Source organism: Cygnus atratus, chromosome 1, assembly GCF_013377495.2.
Source record: "Cygnus atratus isolate AKBS03 ecotype Queensland, Australia chromosome 1, CAtr_DNAZoo_HiC_assembly, whole genome shotgun sequence".
Classification (NCBI taxonomy): domain Eukaryota; kingdom Metazoa; phylum Chordata; class Aves; order Anseriformes; family Anatidae; genus Cygnus; species Cygnus atratus.
This window is the reverse complement of record NC_066362.1, coordinates 163542548-163564261: the sequence shown is the minus strand read 5'-3', so window position 1 is coordinate 163564261 and position 21714 is coordinate 163542548. Positions and strand designations below refer to the sequence as shown.

At 38.4% G+C, this 21714-nt stretch overlaps 1 protein-coding gene across 1 annotated transcript; it reads left to right on the top strand.

The window, feature by feature from the left end:
* The first annotated feature begins 11710 nt into the window (after positions 1–11710).
* Positions 11711–14471, top strand: LOC118257335 (FYVE, RhoGEF and PH domain-containing protein 4-like). Its single transcript, XM_035565183.1, has one exon. It carries the CDS (start codon positions 11711–11713, stop codon positions 14390–14392), a length of 2682 nt encoding a protein of 893 aa, XP_035421076.1. The 3' UTR covers positions 14393–14471.
* Positions 14472–21714: the final 7243 nt, after the last annotated feature.

Genomic DNA, 21714 nt, shown 5'->3' with positions numbered 1-21714 from the left:
ATTAATGCAAACAGAGTTACAATCTTTTCCCCTTTTTTTGCTACTAGTTAAGAAAACACTCTTTGCTGGACAGCTGTTACCAAAATGTCAGAAAACTTAGCTTAAACATTAGCTGCCTGTAATTTCTAGGCAAGTATGACAGAATTGAAGAAAGGAGAACACGTAAGTTTCATAGAGTAATATTGTGCAAGAGATGATAGGCTTGCCTAGACATTAATACTTACTAAATTTGAATAATAAATTACAAGGAAGCAAGGCCATTTCACATCTAAATAAGAATATCCACAAAAATAACTTAGCTTACTTCATCACAGTACCTAATTTGAATTTATCTGTGAGTTTCTAAGTGATCATTTGGTAATAATAATAATAATAATAATGAAAAGAACTGTAGACAAGTGGATCCAGACAGGGTAGTTTGATGCAGACATCTTTAGTACAGACTTGTCCCAAATACATTTCAAGTTTCTGCTGATAAGAAACCAGTTATTAAGCATTGATTTTTTGGGGCAGTGCCTGGTAATTAGGGAACCTTCTCAAGTGTTGTATTTTACATATAAAGCTCACATTGTCTTTAGAACAGAGTATCAAAAAAAGGTTTTGTCTCATGACTCCTTGACATCTCTTGTTCCCTTCTGCCCCGTACCAGTTTCTGTGTCTCATACGTTTAATTGTGCACTGTTCTCTGAACAGCAATTAATGCCCAATTTGACTTGTTACTGAGCAAGACGATAAGAGCTCTGGCTGTCAGCATGGTCAAAGATCAACCATTACCCCATACAGACCTTACTGCTGCTTCCAAATTTGTTCTGCTGAAAGCTCCTCTGAGAACAGGACAGACTTTGCAGCTGTTGGCATGCCTCTCCAGATGTAGCTCTTTTGGAGAAAGTACAAAATACAATTATATTACAACTACTCCTGGAGTTTTTACTTATGTATAACAAAGCAAGGGTTTTCTTCTTCTTCTTCTTCTTCTTCTTCTTCTTCTTCTTCTTCTTCTTCTTCTTCTTCTTCTTCTTCTTCTTCTTCTTATTCTTCTTTAAAAGCAAACAAACAAACAAACCAAAAAAAAAACAGGTTGGTATAAGATGTCATTTAATTATACTTAAAAGTTTATACATGCAGTTAAGGAAATCAAAGAGACATCACTGTTGCTAAACCCTTCATGGAAAGGCCCTGTTTTCTTTCAAATGCGTATAAGTGAAACAGGATAGGAAAGATCATTTACAAGTACAGATTCAATTCAGATTCAATTAAACTGTCATACATTTTTATGGCACTAAAAGAGAATGAACAATAAAGCATCGGGGTGCAAAGAATGTGTACAGTACAATGTGCAGTCGATAATTATGAATTGTCTAGTCATTCCTAGTGAAAAGACTTGAATCTGGCATTCTCTGTAAATAAAGGAGCCATAGAATTCATCAGAGGTTGAAAATTATATTAAGTCATCAATGGCAAAAGTTGAAATTATCTTTCGCTGTAGCTTTCCCACAACTTTGTCCTATCACTCTTTATCACTTAGCCATTAAACTTCCACCATTCTTCTCAAGACACAGTTCCAGATACATTTTAAGATATTCAGTCCAAAAGGCAAATAACTCCTTACTAATAATTTGAATGTTTACTTCTCAATTCCTTTCTGAGTTACTGAGCAGTGAAAATTACACAGCTGCTAAAAAAAAAAATAAGGCAAACAACCTTCTCCATTTTTTTCTTTATCTTTTTATTATTATTATTATATTTATTTATTTATTTGATTAATTTGCTGTAGGGGACAAGCTCAACTCACCCCTTCTCAGAGGTTGCCTGTTGATGTTTTTATCTTACATCTGAGGAACCTTTGGTTCCAACTCTGAGTAATGGTCTGTGAGACTTCTCTTTATTTGTTCATTCTGAAAACCACTACTCAATGAGGTGCTTTGAAGCAGTTTTTCTCACAGGAAAGGACATTGATCATCTCTTCCAAGCCTGGACAACAATAATGCCCTGACAGAGTTTTCAGAGTGCTTCTCTTACACAAACTCCCTTCTCTTACCTGAGCCTGAGGACAGTTATATATGTATATATTTTTGCACAACAAACCCACTCCTCTCTGACAGATTTCAGGGTCTCCTGAATCTCCAATAATCTCTCTTACTCCATTTCAGCAATCTGCATTCTGAGTAAAATGATCTTTTTTTTTTTTTCTATTTTTTTTACCTTCTGTTTCTTTAGTTCTTAAGATACTCTGTTTTTCCTTAGTGCAGTAGACAACCTTACCATGATACCTTCAATACTTTTCCAACTTTCATGTTGTCAGATGAAATTATGTACACAACAAAAATACTGAATTAGGAAAACCAGAATGGCTATACAAAATCTGTTACTATCTAAACTCAAAGGCTCAGAATTTCATCTTCAGTTAGCTGAGTCAAAGATTCTAATAAACACTGATTAGTTTGCATTCAAATTAGCAACAAAATGGAGATCTAAACTAAATAAATATATTTTAAAATAAGTTTATGAAATAACCTTAATGATCATTTGTGCATTCAAGGATTCATTGTTGCTCATAATGACGTTTTTATGAATTCTGTCACTGATTTTAAAAAGGCAAATGCAGTTACAGTCCAAGATAGCTGCACAAATCAATTTTTTATTTTTATTTTTTGGCAGAATGAAATTACAGTCTTTTGTGCATGTTAGTTCACATTTTCCTTCTTCACTCACTCTTGACTTAAAATATTAGTGCCAGCAACTGCAGAGCTTTGTAAACTAAGTCTTTCCTTCCTTTTAGTCTGATGAAAGCAGTTGATAGTAGAGGTTGTTGTGCCAAATAAATACAACTAAAGGAAAAAAGAAGGGATAGAAGTAGATTTTCATTTTTGGCTAAACATTAGTATTCTTTTATACATATGCTGAAGTGATTGGGTTTTACAACAAAGGGAAAAAAAGCAGGGGAACATTTTCATTGCTGTAAAAAAGTTTTCTAAAAAAGCTTGTTTCACATCCGATATACAAAGGAAGTTAAAAAAAGAAGCAATTGGAGCTTCAAGGTTGAAATTTCCAGAAAAAACGACTTCCTGGTTTAAGCATTAAATTGAAATAGAATCCTTGAATGGGAATAATGGTTGCTCTTTATACTTTTAAAACAGATAATCTGAGCTCTCTGGAGTTTATTATGTGTAACTGTTTTGAATGGGGTCCTAAAAATAGATCTTGCAGGTTGGGCAGTTTTGTTTGTTGCAATGTTTAATTTATACATATCTTTTTTTTGCGTTGCCATTATGGCATTTCAAGTGAGACCTAGATTTTTGTTATTATTATTTCAGTACCAAACCGTGAAGGTTCCAGAACAACTTTTCCAGAGAAGGGTTTTCACCCAGTACTCTTATCCAGATTTTCCATTCCTGTGTGATTGAGTCAAATTATCTATCTTCTTGTCATCCAGCTCTTTATGCCAACTGTCTGTCACAGAATTCTATCATACACATAGTTGCTTTTGTCCAATATCTAGTTTTGAACAAAAACAAAACAAAATTGTCAGAATTAAAATGCTTGTGCCTTATTCTAGTAAAATGCTTTAGTCATTTAAACGTATGTTACAACATATTTTGATGTTTTCAGGTATGCTAATCATCTCGCTGTCTCATTAAAATTCAATGTTGCACAAAGTAAAGAAGCTTTGTCTGAAAAATAGTTATGAGATTCACAAAACTGTTATTCATGGTCATGCTCTGTGCAAATGGAGACAGAAGAGAAGAAACTTCTTTGTTGAAGCTATTCATCACTGGCTAGGGAATTTTCCCCCAAGCAGTACTCTAATAATTTTTCTCAGATTGTGGGTATTTCTGTGTGACCAGGTTACAGGCTACACAGTGAGTCTCTAATCCCTGAAACAATGTGAGGTCAATCATTTCCCTGCCTACAAAGTAAGCACAGGGCAGTGAAAAACATTTTAAAAAACTCTTGTCTGGTGTTTTCAATGATCAGCATGAAGAACATAAAAAATAAGTACATAAAAATATCACCCTATATTACATTTTTAATATTTCTTTTAATGGAAGATTATGAGCCCAGTTTAATGTAGCATTTGAACATATGCTCTTAGAGATGGAAATATACTTAATCCTTCACCAAAATTTAATTCCTCAATCACAATTGCCCTGTGTCTTATATGACGGTTGTAAGCCACTGTTCAGCTAAATATACCCTTCAATTCTATTTTTGATGAAAAGTTTTAGAGGCAGTAATAATACAGTCAATATGGAAGATGTTGTGCATTGCAGCAGAAAGTCTTGGGACAGATTTTAATCTAATATGTAAATGATACATAAGATGAATCCAAGAATAGACTATATAGCTAGTAAAATTGTGAAGATAATGTCACGTTTTTGTCCGATAAAAGAACCAAATGAATTTTGCACATTGACAATTGCACTTTAGAAAATCTTTGTATTTTAAAAGACATAATCAGGAAAAAAAAAAAAGCTGAAGTACTGTACATTTAGAATCACAGAATCAGAGAATTATCTAGGTTGGAAAAGACCTTCAAGATTGCCAAGTCCAATCATCAACCCGACCTACCAAATTTCATCACTAAGTTATGCCCCTTAGTACCACATTACATGTCTATTAAATACCTCCAGGAATAAGAACGGGTACTCCACCGCTTCCCTGGACAGTCCATTCTAATGCTTGACCACCCTGTCTGTGAAGAAATTCTTCCTTATGTCCAACCTAAATTTCTCCTGGTCCAACTTGAGACCGTTTCCTTGCATCTTATCACTTGTCACCTGAGAAAAAAGAACAACACCTTCCTTGCTGCAACCTCCTTTCAGGTAGTTGTGGATAGCAATGACGATGAGGGCAATGAGGTCTGCTCTCAGCTTCCTCTTCTCCAGGTATACTCAGGAAACTCAATATCCTTCTTGCAGTGAAGGGCCCCAAACTGAACACAATATTTGAGGTGCTGTCCCACCAGTGCTAAGTACAGAGGGATGATCGCTTCCCTAGTCCTGTTGGCCACGCTATTTCTGATGCAAGCTAGGATGCCATTTGCCTTCTTGGCCACCTAGGCAAACTGCTGGTTCATGTCTCAGCCAGATGGTGACCAGCACACCTAGGTCCTTCTCTGCTGGGCAACTTTCCAGCCACTCTTCCCTAAGCCTATACCACTACATGGGGATATTTTTACCCAAGTGCAGGACTCAGCACTTAACCTTTTTGAATGTCATATGACTGGACTCAGCCCATTGATCTATTCTACCCAGATCCCTCTGCAGAGCCTTCTTACCCTCAAGCCTAGATCAAAAGCCCCACCTCACTTGCTAAGAGTGCACTCAGTCCCTTCATCCAGATCACTGATGAATTAAACAAAACTGGCCCCAGGACTGAGCCCTAAAGAGCACCACTGGTGACTGGCCATCATCTACTAGGTGAAACATCTTGTCTTTTATGTGATCAGGTTAGTCAGGCAGGACCTGCCTTCATAAATCCATGCTGGCTGCTTCTGATCACTAGATTGTCACATTTGTGCAGTGTGATGATCTGATCCATGACTTTCCCTCTCACTAAGGTCAGACTGATAGGCCTGTAATTCCCTGGATCCTTGTTCCTGTTCTTCTTGTAGGTTGGAGTCACATTTGTTAATCTCCAGTCAACTGGGACCTCCCCAGTTAGCCAGGACTGCTTGTAAATTATTGAAAGTGGCTTGGCAAGCACTTCCACCAGCTCCTTTAGTGCCCTTGGATGAATCCTGTCCAGCCACATAGACTTACGGATGTTCAAATGATGTAGGAGGTCACCTACAATTTCCCATTGAATTATAGGGACTTCATCTCACTTCTTGTCACTGCCTCCCAACTCAGGAGGCTGGTGACCCTGGGAACAATTGTCTTATCTAACAAAGACTGGGGCAAAAAAGGCATGAAATACCTCAGCCTTATCCTTATCTTTCATCATTACATTTCCCTCCACATCCAGTAAAGGATAGAGATTTTCCTTAATCCTTTATTTGCTGTTAATGTCAATAAAAGTATTTTTATTTTCTTTTATTGTGCTAGCCAAATTGAGTTCCAGATAGGCTTCAACACTTCTAATTTTCTCTCTGCACAGCTTGGTAACAGCTCTATAGTCCTCCTGTGTTGCCTGCCCCTTCTTCCAGAGTTCATAAACTCTTTCTCTCCCTGAGTTCCTGAAGAAGCTTTCTGTTCAGCCAGGTTGACCTTCTCCCCAACTGGCTCAACTTTTGGCACATTAGGAGAGCCTGATCCAATGCCTTTATGATTTCATTTGTGAAGAAAGTCCAGCTTTCCTGGACTCCATTGCCTTTTGGAACCCCCTCTAAATGGACTCTGTCAACCAGGTCTCTAAACGGAATAAAGTCTGCCCTCTGGAAATTCAGGGTAGCAATCCTGCTAACCATCTTCCTTACTTCAGCAAAGATAAAAAATTCTATCATTTCATGATCATTATACCCAACACAGCTTCCAACTATTACATCACCCACAAGTCCTTCTCTACTTGCAAACAACACATCAAGTAGTGTGCCTTCCCTGGTAGGCTTACTCACCGCATGTGTCAAAAAGTTATCCTCGACACACACCAGGAATCTCCTAGACTGTTTCCTCTCTTCTATACTGTATTTCCAGGTACTGTATATGTAGGAAATTTGAAGTCCCCCATATGAACAACAGTTAGGGATCATGAGACTTCTAGTTGTTTATAGGATATTTCATTTACCTATTCATCCTGTTTGGGTGGTCTGTAACAGACTCCCACTATAATATCAGCCCTATTGTCCTTTCCTCTGACTCTTACTCAGAGACACTCAACACTTTCATCACCATTGCTCAGCTCCATGCAGTCAAGGAAATCCGTAACACATAGGGCTACTCCTCTGCTACTCCTCTGCTTCCCTGCCTATCTCTCCTGAAGAGCCTGTGACTATCTATCTCAGCACTCCTGGCATGCCAGTCAACCCACCATGTCTCACTGAGGCCAATGATGTCATAGCCATGAGACTTAACTAAAACTTTGAGTTCCCCCTGTTTATTTCCCACGCTGCAGGCGTTTATGTAGAGGTACTTAAGTTGGGGCCCTAATGAAACTGCTTTATTGGATGGGCTGGCTGGAATTCCTTTGTGCTGCCCTTCAGGTGTTTTCCGACTGACTTCTGATCCCTTTCCTGACTCTAGGCATCTATTGCTGGTATCCAGCCAATTGGGTGGATGGAGGTTCGCCTCTCCTGGCAACTTTTGTTTAAAGATCTCTTCATCAGCATGGCAAGCCTGCAACCAGACATGCTCTTCCCTTCCTCTGACAGATGGACATCATCTGTCCCCACTAGACCAAGTTTCTGAAAGAGAGTTCTATAGTCTAAAAAGCCAAATTCCTAGCTATGACACCATTCTTGCAACCATACATTGATCCACTGAATTTGATTGGTCCTTTCAAAGTCATCTCCTTTGACCAGTAGGACTGAAGAGAAAACCATTTGTGCTCCAGACCCTCTTCCAGCTGCTCCAAGCTGCTCCATGATACACCTTGGACTGCTCTTGACAGTGTCATTGGTGCCCATATGAAACAACAACAGTTGATAATAGTATGTAGGTTGTACAAGGCTCAGCAGTCTCTTGGCGACATCACTAATATGAGTCCCTGGTGGGCAACGAATTTGTCCTGATAAGACTATCTAAAGTATTCAATATGTTGGTGAAGATATGTTGGATATAAATTTTATTCCCACTTTTCTCAATATAATTCACAAAAATATTTTTTTTCCTGTGAAAATTCGTTCAAAGAAATTAATGACTTAATTTCAATGAAAAAATAATATTATCCTTTGGGTAACTTAAAGGCACACCTTCTTTTAAATATTATAAGAGATATAGGATTTGGCATCCAAAACTAGCTACTGACAATGAAATAGTTCTTTGACATTTAAAATTTGCACAAGATATATAATTAAATTAGTAACAAGTACATATAGATTGTTTTTACTATGATTTCACAATTTTATTCTTGTTTATCTGTTGTACACAAACAATAACAGCTTCTAACCCTGAACTATCTAGCCAGTGATCCATACCTGGAAATTTTCCTAAGTGATTATAATGAAGGAATATAAACTTTTTTTTTTTTCCCTTGTATCTTCATTAACAGATTTCCCAAATCATATTTTTCAGCGTCAGGCATGTGCCTGATATATAGCGAGCGAAAAGAATTAGTTTGCTCCTCAGGACAACACTCCTATGCTAAAACAGGTGGGATAAATCATCTTCTAAAGGGAAGAGTCTCTTTTCAGAACAGATAGAGACTAGACACATACGTTTGTTAAGGCAGGTCAGTTTCAGTGGGCCAAAACTGAGTTGAAACTTGCTTGAACATCTAAGACCTTAAATGATTCTTAGAATGTGTCTTTTCTTCTAGAGGTAACCTAAATCAAAACTGCTTCTCATTACAGTGTTTCAGCTAATGACTGAAGTCAAGACTGTATTCCTACACCGCTTACATTTGTAATCTTACATTTAAGGCTTTAAATGTACACCAGTATTCTTGACAGTAACCACTGGTCACATGGGTAGTCCCCTTGATTTTAGATCCTTTTACTGTGATCCAAAGAAAATCTCCTACATGTATCCAAGTCTGTTCTTCTACAAACTGAAAAAATCTTGTCTACCTGTTAAACTCTAAGGTTTAGCAAGTGATTGTAAAATTCTTCTCGGTTGGACAGATGTACTATCTTTTACAAGAGCTAAAATGAAAACAGAATATGATGTATTGTAGGAAATAACATAGGAAACATTCTATATTTTAGCTGGACCATTTCCTTTCAGTAGTCTCAATACAAATATTGGAGTCAATGGTACAGAATATTATTTTCCTCTAAGTACAGAGGATGAAAGCACTTTGTATAAAAAGATGGATAAATCTACTCTATTATCTATTCCTGAACAGCTGTTTCCTCCAAAATCCTTTCCTTTAACCTCTCTTAGGAAAGGTAAACAAATTTTGAGAAAGGTTTAATATATTTTAAGAGAACAAAACAAAGTAAAACGTGAGTCTGAAAATGGCTCCAAAAATCATCTTAAAGCAATTGAAAGAAAGAAGAAGCAATCTAGAAAAAAAATTGAAGAGTTCAAAAGCTCAGTAAAACCATAGTATAATTCAGATTAGAAGAGACCTCTGGAAGGCAATTTAGTCGAATCACCCACTCAAAGGAGGCCAACTTGGTTAGGTAGCTGAGAAACATTTGGTCATTTTGAATATCTGTGTGTATGGAGAGTCCACAGACTCTCTGAGGAACCTGCTTAAGTCGCAGGACACACAGTAAAAAGACTTAAAGACTTTCCATAAATTTATTGAGAATTGTCTTTGCTCAAACTTTTGTCCATTGCCTCTCATCACTTCACATCTGAGTCAGGCACTTTGTTTTCTGTGCCCTTAGGCCTATTAAAACTGAAATCTCTCTCTCTCTCTCTCTCTCTCTCTCTCTCTCTCTCCCTCTCTCCCTCTCTCTCTCTCTCTCCCTCCCTCTCTCTCTCTCTCTTTTTTTTTTTTTTTTTTTTTTAATATCGAGAAATCCCATAGAGGGCACAGCACTCCAGGTGTCCTGTCTTACTGCGGAACAGAGGGGAAGGTTCACTTCTCTCAACCAGTTTGTGATATAATGCAGTCCAAGATGCCGTCTGCTTTCTTTGTCGCAAAGGTGTATTACTGGCTCGTGTTCACCTTGGTCCCCCCTGGGACCCCCTACTCCTTTTCTGCAGAGATGTGTTCTAGTCAGTTGTCCCCCATCTTGTATTGGTGCATGGAAATATTCCTCCCCAGCTGCAGGACTTTGCATTTCCGTTTGTTGAATCATAAAAAGATAATCTAAAACATATATATTAATACTCTATGAATATAGAGATGATCTCATACATGCACTCTTGAGGAGACTCCTTTATTCTTTCTGTTTCTTGCTTTTGACTGCATACCTATCCAGTGGTGTTTGGCATTAATGGGAGCATGTGTATCATTGCGGGATAGAAATCACATACTTATTTGATTAAACTATTCATAAGTGCTAATAGCTTACGTTAGAAGTCCAAATTCCCAAATTCTTCTGAAATATATATTCAAGATCCTTGAAGATCCTATATTCAAGGTCCTTGAACAGGACAAGGTGGAACAATTTTAAACTAAAAAAGGAGAGATCTAGATTAGATGTTAGGAGGAAATTCTTTACTATGAGGGTGGTGAGGTGCTGGAACAGGTTGTTCAGAGAAGCTTTGGATCCCCCATCCCTGAAGGTGTTCAAGACCAGGTTGAATGAGGCCCTGGGCAACTTGATCTGGTGAGTGGCATCCCTGCCTATGGCAGGGGGGTTGGAACTAGATAATGTTTAAGGTTAATGGAACTAGTTAATGTTTAAGGTCCCTTCCAATCCAAGCCATTCTATGATTCTATGAACTGCATTAGCTTTAGTAAAGGTCTATTTATCAGAGATGAACTATGAATAGAAGTCTTTGCAAACTTTTTGTCCTACAAGATGTTTGTTACATTGTCATTAGCATGTCTATTTCGTACTGAGTTATGTTTCACCATCCTCCTTATTGACTCCTTTTAAAATCTGTTTACCATCAGAATGCACTGCATATAGAAAACTAATGAAAACATCAGTGATATAGTACAATTTAAAGCCCTGAGAGTAGAACTAGCTGCCTACACAGAATATCAATTTGATTTCTTTTAAAAGCAGCTAAGGATCATGTCATTAGAGACCTTATTTTGGTATCTAGCCTGCATCTCTGCCTATGCTGGAGAAGAAAGACTACATGGGTTGGATGCATGAGGTCAAATGCAGGTATCTACAGTGCTGCCTAAAATAGGCCAGGTAAATCACACCTGTGTATTTCTATCATTGTCTTTATAGAAGTGACAAACTGCTGTAGACATCAATAGCGTGGATGTTTTAAGTTAGATGAAGGTAATCCTACTTCTAATAATGTCTGGTATTCAAGGTAGCCTTGCTTGCCCTCTTCACAGACCCAAGAATCTGGTATTCTTGGTTTCTCAGTCAGTCTGTATAGGACAAAGGAGAATCTCCATTCAAATTTTTCTGTTGCCTATTTCATATCATTTTGAAACAAAAGAGTCAGGTATGAATGATTTCCTCTCTAAGACAGGAGAGGGGAAATGCACCTCCATATATGTCTTCGTAGTGAATAACTCAGGCACCAAAATTTCAAATAAATTATACTTTTCTTTTGATGAGCAAAGTCCCTCAAGCTCAAGTGGAGGAATGCAGAATCTAAATACAAGAAAGTGTTCAAGGCTGTAAAGCCTAGGTTGACAGTGATCTCTATACCAATTCAGACATGACTATACCTGGAAGAGGTGACACAAATCTCCTTTGTTGTTTTCAACTGGTTAATGTAGAATAAAATTTATTGTGAATCCAAGCCCCAAATCCTAACTTATTCCTAGTTAAAGCAAGCACTTGGCACATTCATTCAGTCATGAGATCTATTGCCTAACATTTTAGTTGGTTATGTCTTTTCAGTTCCAGTCACAGGAAATAAGATGAACAAACATCAGCAAGAATATGTGCCATCAGAATATGATGGTCTAATAACATTGGTTATTGGTCCCCACACGGCCCCGGCCGGGCTGGGCGGCGGCCGCGGGCTCTCCGTGCAGCCGGGGGGGCCGAGCCTGGGGCCGGCGGCTGCCGGGCAGGATGAGCGGAGCCGAGGGCATTAACTTCAGGCGGACGGCCATCCGCAGGAAATCCACCCCGGGCTTCGCCGCCGTCTCCAGCGGAGCAGCGCGCACCTGCCCCGCCGGCCCCCCGCGGGGGGAGGCCGCCCGGGGGCCGCCGGCAGGCAGCAGCATCTGTCCAAAGTCCTTAATACCGTCTAGATCTTGTCCAGTGAGTGCCACAGCCAGGCTAGTTGAGCAGAATGCACGCAATGAAGCGGCTCAGGGATTAAATGGAAGTGTGCCAGTCAAACAGTCCCCACGTTCAGCTTCAAATCCAAAGCCACAAGTGCCTCCAAAGCCAATTCATCTGCAGAAGGTATCACCTGTTACATACCAAACCCCTAGGCATAAAGCTTTATCAAGTCAGAAGCCAAGAATGGAGGAAGATACACCTACCCCTGTTCCTAGTGTCACAAAGGAAAAGTCCAGTAAAGTGTCAGATCTCATCCATCGTTTTGAAGGAGGCAGCCCATTCAGTCCTAGTGATTTGAAGAAAGATTCCTCTGTTCTCAACATCTCTAAATCTCAAGGAAGATATGGATCAACACCATCACCTCAGCCAAAATTCCCCTCCCAACAACTGCTACAAAAACAGGGAAACAGTAATACCAACAAAACTCAGGTTGCACAGACACACACAGCCAATGGTGTACTAGCACAAGACCAGATGGAACGTGAGGACAGAAGGATACCTGACCATGGCTCTGCTGTGTCCACCCCAGTTCCAGATAATTCAATCAACAGCAGCTTAATAAATGGCGAAAGAGTAAGTACGTCCAGAGAGTCATTAGAAACTACAACTTCCTGTGAAGGACAGATACTTAACAGCTGCTACAGGACTCCAAGCAGTGATACACTGCTCCCGTCTGACAATGAAACTCTAGAAATTAATACTAACATGGAGGAAGAACCAAATGAGGAAATCAGCAAACAAGATCAACCTATAGAAACAAAGGAGACAGATGAACAGAAACGTCACAAAATTGCGAGTGAACTTCTGCAAACAGAAAAAGCCTATGTTAGCCGACTTGACCTCCTAGATCGGGTATTTTACTCCAGACTCCTTGAAGAAGCCAACAGAGGTTCCTTTCCAGCTGAAGTGATTAACAAAATATTTTCTAATATATCATCAATAAATGCATTCCACAGTAAATTCTTACTTCCAGAACTTGAGAAAAGAATGCAAGAATGGACTGATACCCCCAGAATTGGAGACATTCTGCAGAAGTTAGCTCCTTTCCTCAAGATGTATGGAGAGTATGTGAAGAATTTTGATAATGCAATGGAATTGGTAAAAACATGGACTGAACGGTCACCTCAATTCAAATTAATTATTCAAGAAATTCAGAAGGAAAAAGTGTGTGGAAATTTGACATTACAACATCACATGCTAGAACCAGTGCAACGCATTCCACGCTATGAGATGCTTCTAAAGGACTACCTAAGGAAATTGCCTCAGGACTCCCTAGACTGGAAAGATACTGAAAAATCTCTGGAAATTATATCCACTGCAGCAAGTCACTCAAACAGTGCAATAAGGAAAATGGAAAATCTAAAGAAATTGTTAGAGATATATGAGATGCTGGGAGAAGAGGAAGACATTGTGAACCCTTCCAATGAACTGATAAAAGAAGGACAGATCCTTAAACTCGCTGCTCGCAATACATCTGCTCAAGAACGGCACCTTTTCCTATTTAACAATATGTTGCTCTACTGCGTCCCCAAATTCAGCTTGGTAGGATCAAAGTTCTCAGTTCGAACCAGAGTTGGCATAGATGGTATGAAGATTATAGAAACTCATAATGAAGAATACCCACATACTTTTCAAGTGTCTGGAAAAGAGCGAACACTGGAGTTGCAGGCCAGTTCTGAACAAGATAAGGAAGAATGGATAAAGGCACTTCAGAATACTATAGAAGCTTTTCAGCAGCGGAATGAAACTTTCAGAAGTGCTATTGCTAAGGAATATGAAGACACGCCTGTAGAGGTTTCTAATGCTGAGCTTGGGAAGAGAGCACCAAGGTGGATCCGAGACAACGAAGTCACCATGTGCATGAAATGCAAGGAGCCCTTCAATGCACTGACGAGAAGGCGGCACCACTGTCGAGCATGTGGACATGTGGTTTGCTGGAAATGTTCTGACTATAAGGCACATCTTGAGTATGATGGCAATAAATTGAACAAAGTTTGTAAGGACTGCTCTCATGTTATAATTGGTTGTACAGATAGCGAAGAAAAGAAGAAGAAAGGCATCTTGGAGATTGAATCTGCTGAAGTCTCTGGAAATAGTGTCATATGTAGCTTTCTTCAGTACATGGAAAAATCAAAGCCCTGGCAGAAAGCATGGTGTGTTATACCTAAACAGGAAGCTGTTGTGCTGTACATGTATGGTGCTCCACAGGATGTTAAAGCTCTGGCTACAATTCCACTTCTGGGCTATGCAGTAGACGACACCCCAAAAAGTGCTGACCTCCCACACAGCTTCAAACTGACCCAGTCGAAGTCTGTGCACAGTTTTGCTGCAGACAATGAGGAACTAAAACAGAAATGGTTGAAAGTTATCCACTTAGCTGTCAAAGGTGAGACATTAGAATGTCAAAATGAACTGCAAGTAAGTTTAGAAGAACAACCTGAATCTTCTAAAGTGTCGGAATGCTGAAGCTCAAGAACACATGCTGTTTTTAAAAGATTTCAATTGAATTTGTGGTTAACCTTTTGGCTAACCTTCCTTTGCTCAATCAAAAAAAAAAAAAAAATCTTACTACCGTACACATCTTAGCACTTTATGTTTGGGAAAAATTCTGGTCTTTCTAGGGATCTTTTTCTTATATTTATGTTTTGTCAATGAAAGTGATGTACAGGTCCATTTCAGAGACTTTTTAAAAATGTGAATGCTATTAAAAATACCTACTAACTTTACTGTATAATAAAAAAAAAAAAAAAAAAAAAAAAAAAAAAAAAAAAAAAAAGGTCCTGCACCTGGGGCGCAACAACCCCAAGCAGAGCTACAGGCTGGGAGATGAGTGGTTGGAAAGCTGCCTGGCCGAGAAGGACCTGGGAGTATTGGTTGATAGTCGGCTGAATATGAGCCAGCAGTGTGCTCAGGTGGCCAAGAAGGCCAACAGCATCCTGGCCTGTATAAGAAGCAGTGTGGCCAGCAGGTCTAGGGAGGTGATTGTCCCCCTGTACTCGGCTCTGGTGAGGCCGCACCTCGAGTACTGTGTTCAGTTTTGGGCCCCTCGCTACAGGAAGGACATGGACGTGCTCGAGCGAGTCCAGAGAAGGGCGACCAAGCTGGTGAGGGGTCTGGAGAACAAGTCTTACGAGGAGCGGCTGAGGGAGCTGGGCTTGTTCAGCCTGGAGAAGAGGAGGCTCAGGGGCGACCTTATCGCTCTCTACAGTTACCTTAAAGGAAGCTGTAGTGAGGTGGGGGTTGGTCTGTTCTCCCACGTGCCTGGTGACAGGACGAGGGGGAATGGGCGAAAGTTGCGCCAGGGGAGTTTTAGGTTGGATGTTAGGAAGAACTTCTTTACCGAAAGGGTTATTAAGCATTGGAACGGGCTGCCCAGGGAGGTGGTGGAGTCGCCATCCCTGGAGGTCTTTAAAAGACGTTTAGATGTAGAGCTTAGTGATATGGTTTAGTGGAGTACTTAGTGTTAGGTCGGAGGTTGGACTCGATGATCTTGAGGTCTCTTCCAACCTAGAAATCTGTGTCTGTGTCTGTGTCTGTGTCTGGTTGCTGGTGAAGAGCAGAAACCCCAGCTGATGAATTGCTAAGTCCTGTGCTACTGTCTGAAACTTCTTTGCTTTCTTCCTGCAGTAAAATTGTTGCCAGAGTATCAGAGTGGTTGAAACATACCGATAATTTCTTAGGCAGAAGAGCATGTTCTCACAGCAATGCATCAGGTACAGTGAACAGCTTAACTATAACATAGTTATAACTAACATAGCTCAGGAATATTCAAAGGGAGTTTGTAACATTTGGCATTCAGTGAATGCTTTCTACAGGGATGAAGAAGGGTATTAGCTCATCTCTAACATAAATACTTGCACCCAGAGTCCTATTATAAGGATATGCTAGCTTATGTTATTTAGGTAAATCAGGAAATATCACACTAAATATTTATGCCAGCAATTCTGAAGCCATTTATATCCCTTAATTGTATGTATTTTTAGCACATTGAAAACAATTATTAAAAACAGGATTTAATAGGCTTTAATAGGTAAAGTAAGAAGCAGGAAAAAGAGATTTCCACAAGGACCAATTTTATCCATCTTTTTACTAGCGTAAAAACTTAAATAGGAGCCTTGCTCTGCCTTGAAGAAGGCATGACCTAGGGGCTTCTTTTTACCTTGGCAACCAAAGTCTGCCCCACCTTATTTTTCAGGCTTCTTTGCCTTATATCATGTGAACTGCCCCATTTATTTCTGTCCACTCCATGGGTAATTCCAGAGACAACAGAACTACAGTTGCCTACTTTTCCAAAAACTTTTGACTTCAGTATTCACTTCCTTGTTTGTGATAATTATCTGGTTGTGTAACAGTAAAGTCAGTGGAAATAATTTAATTGGGTGCAGGTACAAACTAAAATGTTACTATTTCTTTTATAAAAAAATCTGTAATGGAAATTGGGCATTGTGTGCATTAAGACAAAGTTTACCTCAAGTGAAGAAAAGTTTGACTGTCTTTTTTTCGGTATTCTGTTTGTTAATGAAACTTTTCTATTTTTCTGACATGATTGAAAAATATTTGGAAGTTGGTCTGTTATATATGCTATAATTCAAATTCAAAATGAGGTTTAATTCAGATCCATACATTTGGAAACATTTCATTAATTCATAGAAAATGTGATACATATGACAAAGTCTCAATTTAAAATTAATTTTGCCCTTGAAGACTCATGATCCAGGTTTGTGGAGTAGAAAATCAAGAACTCTATTCCCAAAATAACTTGAAATCCTTATCAAGAAAGGATATTAGCAGACTTCAGTTTTAGCAAGTCTTTCCTCTCTCTTCTCTGGGTTTCCTTTATCATCTAACATTTGACCTATACTTATCAATATGTATTGTAAGACATTTTAAACTTGTCAACAGAAACTATAGTTGAAATGTAGGTAGAGATAAATATAACTTCATAACCTGTTTCCCATGATCCACCCTTAAGCAACTTGTTTGAGGTTTGTGGCTTCTTCCTCAGAGAAAGCTCCTTCATTGTCTTCAAAGAATGATTGATTCAGTAAGCTGATCTGAGGACAACAAATCATGGGAGAGGTATCTGCCCCAGTATAGTGGCCTGGAAGAACAATGATAGGTTATCATTTTCCTTTTGTTGCAATGTATTCATTTCATGGATATGGTACTGATAAACATCTAACAGGAACCAATCCCTTTTAGAATTGCTCTTAGCCCTGGCAGTCAGAGAAGTCCTTGAGATTATTATGAACTCTACACCAGAAAGTCTGCCATGCCTTTTAGGATATTATGTAATATTTGAACAGTTTGTCAACATGTCATTCAATCAAGGTATTGTAGAACCTTATGATTTTGATCTAGGCTTTTATTAGTAAACATTAATTGATAATAAAATATAATTTATTTAGTGGAGTGAGTGAATAGAAACATATCCTTTGTCTTGTATCTTTCAGTTCTCAGAAACCATTGTCTTCTACATTGAAAAAAAAAAAAAAAACAAAAACAAACAAAAAAAAACCAGTCTACCTTAATGGTTACTATAATATACATACAAATATAAATATTAACCTTTTTATTGTGAAATTATGGTTTCTGAATAGCTGATTGGCTAGACTTTTCCCACCTTGGTCCGCTTCTTTTTTTTCCTATTTTTTACCAGAGTGAGCAAATGATATCTCATTGCTTCTCCCACAGTAGTCTGTTCTGTTTTAGAGTTCAGTGCAGATGTGTTTAAAACCCACGATGAAATTGTCATTTTTCATGCGTAGTTTAACGTCTACATGAAGGCCGGTGACTGAGTTACAAAAGGGAAAAGTACATGAATGAGTGCAGCCTCCTGATCTTTGCCTTTACAATGCCCTTTTGTTCTATGAGTTTCCATGTGGGAAGACTAGGGAGGGTCAGTAAACAAAAACTTTTTGCACTTCTTAAGAGAGTTAAGTGCTAGTCGGTAGAGTCAGCAACTTCCCATTGACTTTCAAATCATCTGAAATAGATGAGTTCCTTTCACAGTATGAAAATTCTGGCTGGGGCGATGGGTATTGTCTTCTCATTCCTTACTCTCAGACCCATAGCAAACTTCATAAGCCACCTGCTTAGAAAGGGTTTACCAGTTTTATTGTATGAAAAACGGTTATTATTTCGTCTAACGCGTGTACTATTGGATGTTGATTTGAATCTATACATTTCCTTTATAATACAGTATGAAAAGTTCTTTGTAACAGACTCAAAGGCAGGTGTATTGTCCAATTCTCACATGTATTCCCATCTAATGGTATTCTCTAGAACTATACAGATATACAGCAAACTTTGAAGTGTTACGGAGGAGGTATAAAGTGTAGTGGATGCTCTTCCCAGACTATTTGATTTTCTGGATTTAAATTTCAAGGGGGGGCAAAGGCTATGGGAGAACATGACGCAGTTAAATGGCTCACCTGTTGTGCTCCTAAGAAAATATCTTATGAAGAAACTTCTGAACCATGAAGCTTTGTTCAAAAACATATATGTAAGTCTGATGCTGTAGCCTTGGTTTTGTCTGATGCAAGAATTTCAGAATCACATCTTCAGGAGATAATTTTGATATATCAAGTATAGATAAAAGTAATGGGTTAATTTGCTACCTGTACAGTCTCATATTATGCACACTGTTAAGACAAGCAGTTCTAAATAAAACAGATGTCCAGAATCCACATGCTTATAAGGTCACTGAAATGAGCTATAAGGTACACAGTGCCGTTCAATTCATAACACAGAAGCTTTGGAAGGAATTTGGATACTAATAATTGACCTAAAGATGTGACTGTTTATTCCAACCATTTACAAACATAGGGAATTATGCAATGCTCTGACATCATTTCTGCTAGCAGCTGGAAACCTCTGCTGAACATCTGTCTGAAGTGCTGTTCTCATAATTCAGCTGCCAAAAATGGGTGAATAAATTAAAATAACAGTACGATTTTTATTTCTTTATGAATACATATATTTTTTTCTTTTGAAGGAAAAATACTTTTGTGAAAAATCCTCTTTCAAGAATTCTTTGTGCCATTTCAAGAGCTTTTAGTTACATTTTGTCTTGTGAAAATGTAGAATATTAAAACTTTTCACTGTGTTGGAAGATTCATTAGTGCTAGCTTTTATTTATATGTTGGCAGCTTGCTTTGAAATGATTGTGTGCTCCTCTTGAAAGTAGAGGCAACTTTAACAAGGAAACTCAATTCTAAAAAGGCAAAAATGTACTGTGGGAACTAGTAGGTAACTTTAGCTTTTATTAGAGTAAAAGGATCGCCAACTCCTCAAAATATGAAAAAAGGAAGAAAAATGTTTAACCTTTTCATTTTATCTACAAACGTAAATAGTATAAGCAGAAAAGCAGAGTGGTTAACTCTAGTGTTTAAAATAGATATACTTTTAGACTATCTCCATTGCATCCCATCTCTACACTTAGTACAACACGGCATAGCATGAAATACAAACTTAATTTTCTGAACTTTGGTTCTGAACTCATTTTATCTATGTCCTTAGCTCTTAGCATTGGGTGTGTTTCTCATAATGTTCCTCAAAATAGGTTAATTGAATCATATTCTGGAATTACCTGTTTCTGCTCATTGACTTGAGCAGATTGTACTATTTCTGATTTACACATTCCTTTTATTTATGTTCTTAAATTAGAAGAACATTATTCCCATGTTTAATCTCTTTATATTTTAGTTCATTTGTAAAACAGTGCTGATTTGAGAGATAATCTTTGGAATAGCTACTTCGGTGTGTTAAATTATGTGTACAGAAAAGTTACACAAATTCATGCTTCAGCTTTGTTTAAGGGGTAGGAAGTATTTATTTGTCCACCCACAATTTATGGCTACTAAATTGTAAAGAAGCATACTGGACAGTAGACTGATATCTACTACCAGGGGAGTTTTAGGTTGGATGTTAGGAAGTACTTCTTTACCGAAAGGGTTATTAAGCATTGGAACGGGCTGCCCAGGGAGGTGGAGGAGTCACCATCCCTGGAGGTCTTTAAAAGACGTTTAGATGTAGAGCTTAGCGATATGGTTTAGTGGAGTACTTAGTGTTAGGTCGGAGGTTGGACTCGATGATCTTGAGGTCTCTTCCAACCTAGAAATCTGTGTCTGTGTCTGTGTCTGTGTCTATCTTTACAACATCAATTTACTTTCTTCTGCAAAGAGTCCACAAGGTTTAATATTGTGGGAATTATTAATTTATTTATAAGTAAAGAATATAGAATTTTCACAGCATTTTTTTTTTTTTAGCTTCTATAACAACTGGGGTTTGGAATCGATTCCATCATCACTTATTCTACCTTTAACACATAAGCCAAAGAAATTATACTACGTAAAATGAATATAAGTGGCAGCAGAACTAGGATTCGAGACCCATCTCTCCCTCCACGGGTGACAACTGATATTTCTGGCAGTAGGAAAAACCATGTAGCTTATATATTGGAAGGTTATTGCTCAGCTCTTAAGCATCAAGAATGTCCAGTTTCATGCAATAGGTTATCTATACATTCTCACCCAATTGCTTTTTTAAAATAAGTTCATAATTTATAGGACTTAAGTCTGCTCTGTCTCCCAAATAAACCATTAGGTCATCAGGCCACATAATTTATTAAATTTTGTTTGTTTGTTTGTTTGTTTGTTTTTGTGTGTGTGTGTGTGTGAGAGCAGGGAGTTCATCTGTGAGGATATTGTCTTTCCAAGGAAGTGAGGAAGAAATTTTCCAAAAAGGAACTAAGGTTAAAAATTCAACAGATATCCATTGCTGTGGATTTCCTCTAAAGACATTTCTGAACAGATGTGAGATGAACGTAGAAAGAAAACCTTTGGTAAAATGCTGAAGTGAAGGGCTTCAGTGTGATGAATTGTACCTCTAAAACAAAAACTTCCAACTGGAAGGCAAACCAAACCTACCAACCAACCCGAACCAAAACCACTTAACCCTCCAAAACCAACAAACCCCCATAGTACCTAATTGCATTATGAGGCAAAAACCTAGATCCACAAGAGAATTCAGTACCTACTGCTGTTTCAGGTTGAAGATCCTCAATTTCCACACCTCAGCAGTTACCTCACCCTCCAGATGTCTATTCTAGGTGTGCCATTCTGACCTTGTTGGAGTATGTGTTTTGGGAGTGCTAGGGCAGCTGTGCAAACAGCTCATCCAAGGTATACCTGGAGTACATGTCCTACAACTGCCTTGATGGGTAATTCTCATCTGCTAGCTGCTTATACTCTATATACTCTTATACTCTATACCATGCTTAGTGCAGAAACCAGTCTATGCAAAAACTATCTTCTTTAACTAGGTCACCAGAGCAGTTACATGAGACTGGCTAAAGAAACACAGAGAATGTCTCTGGAACCTAGTGATTGGGAAACTCAACTGTCAGTGGGACAATCTGTTTGAATGCCTCCTCCAGTGAGGTAGTTTTTACAAAGTGGAACATGTTCAACAGGCAAGACTGAGAAAATATCAGTCTTGACTCTCTGATAGCAGTGTGGTCAGAGCTTTCTTGCAAGAAATCAAAGCTGGAAGGAAGTAGAAAATAAAACTTAATTTTTGTTTCTTCACATGTCTAGTAAATAGTAGACTTTAGGGAGAAATGGAGAAGGAGAAAAAATGCTTTCTGAATAGATGAATGGATATGTATGAGAAGACTGTATCAGGCATAGGTCTTGTAATGGATTCACAGTTGAAATTTGCAAATGCAAGTCATGGTTTAACTTAATAAAGTTGTAGAATGTAAGTCTTGCCTTTATCCCAGCATT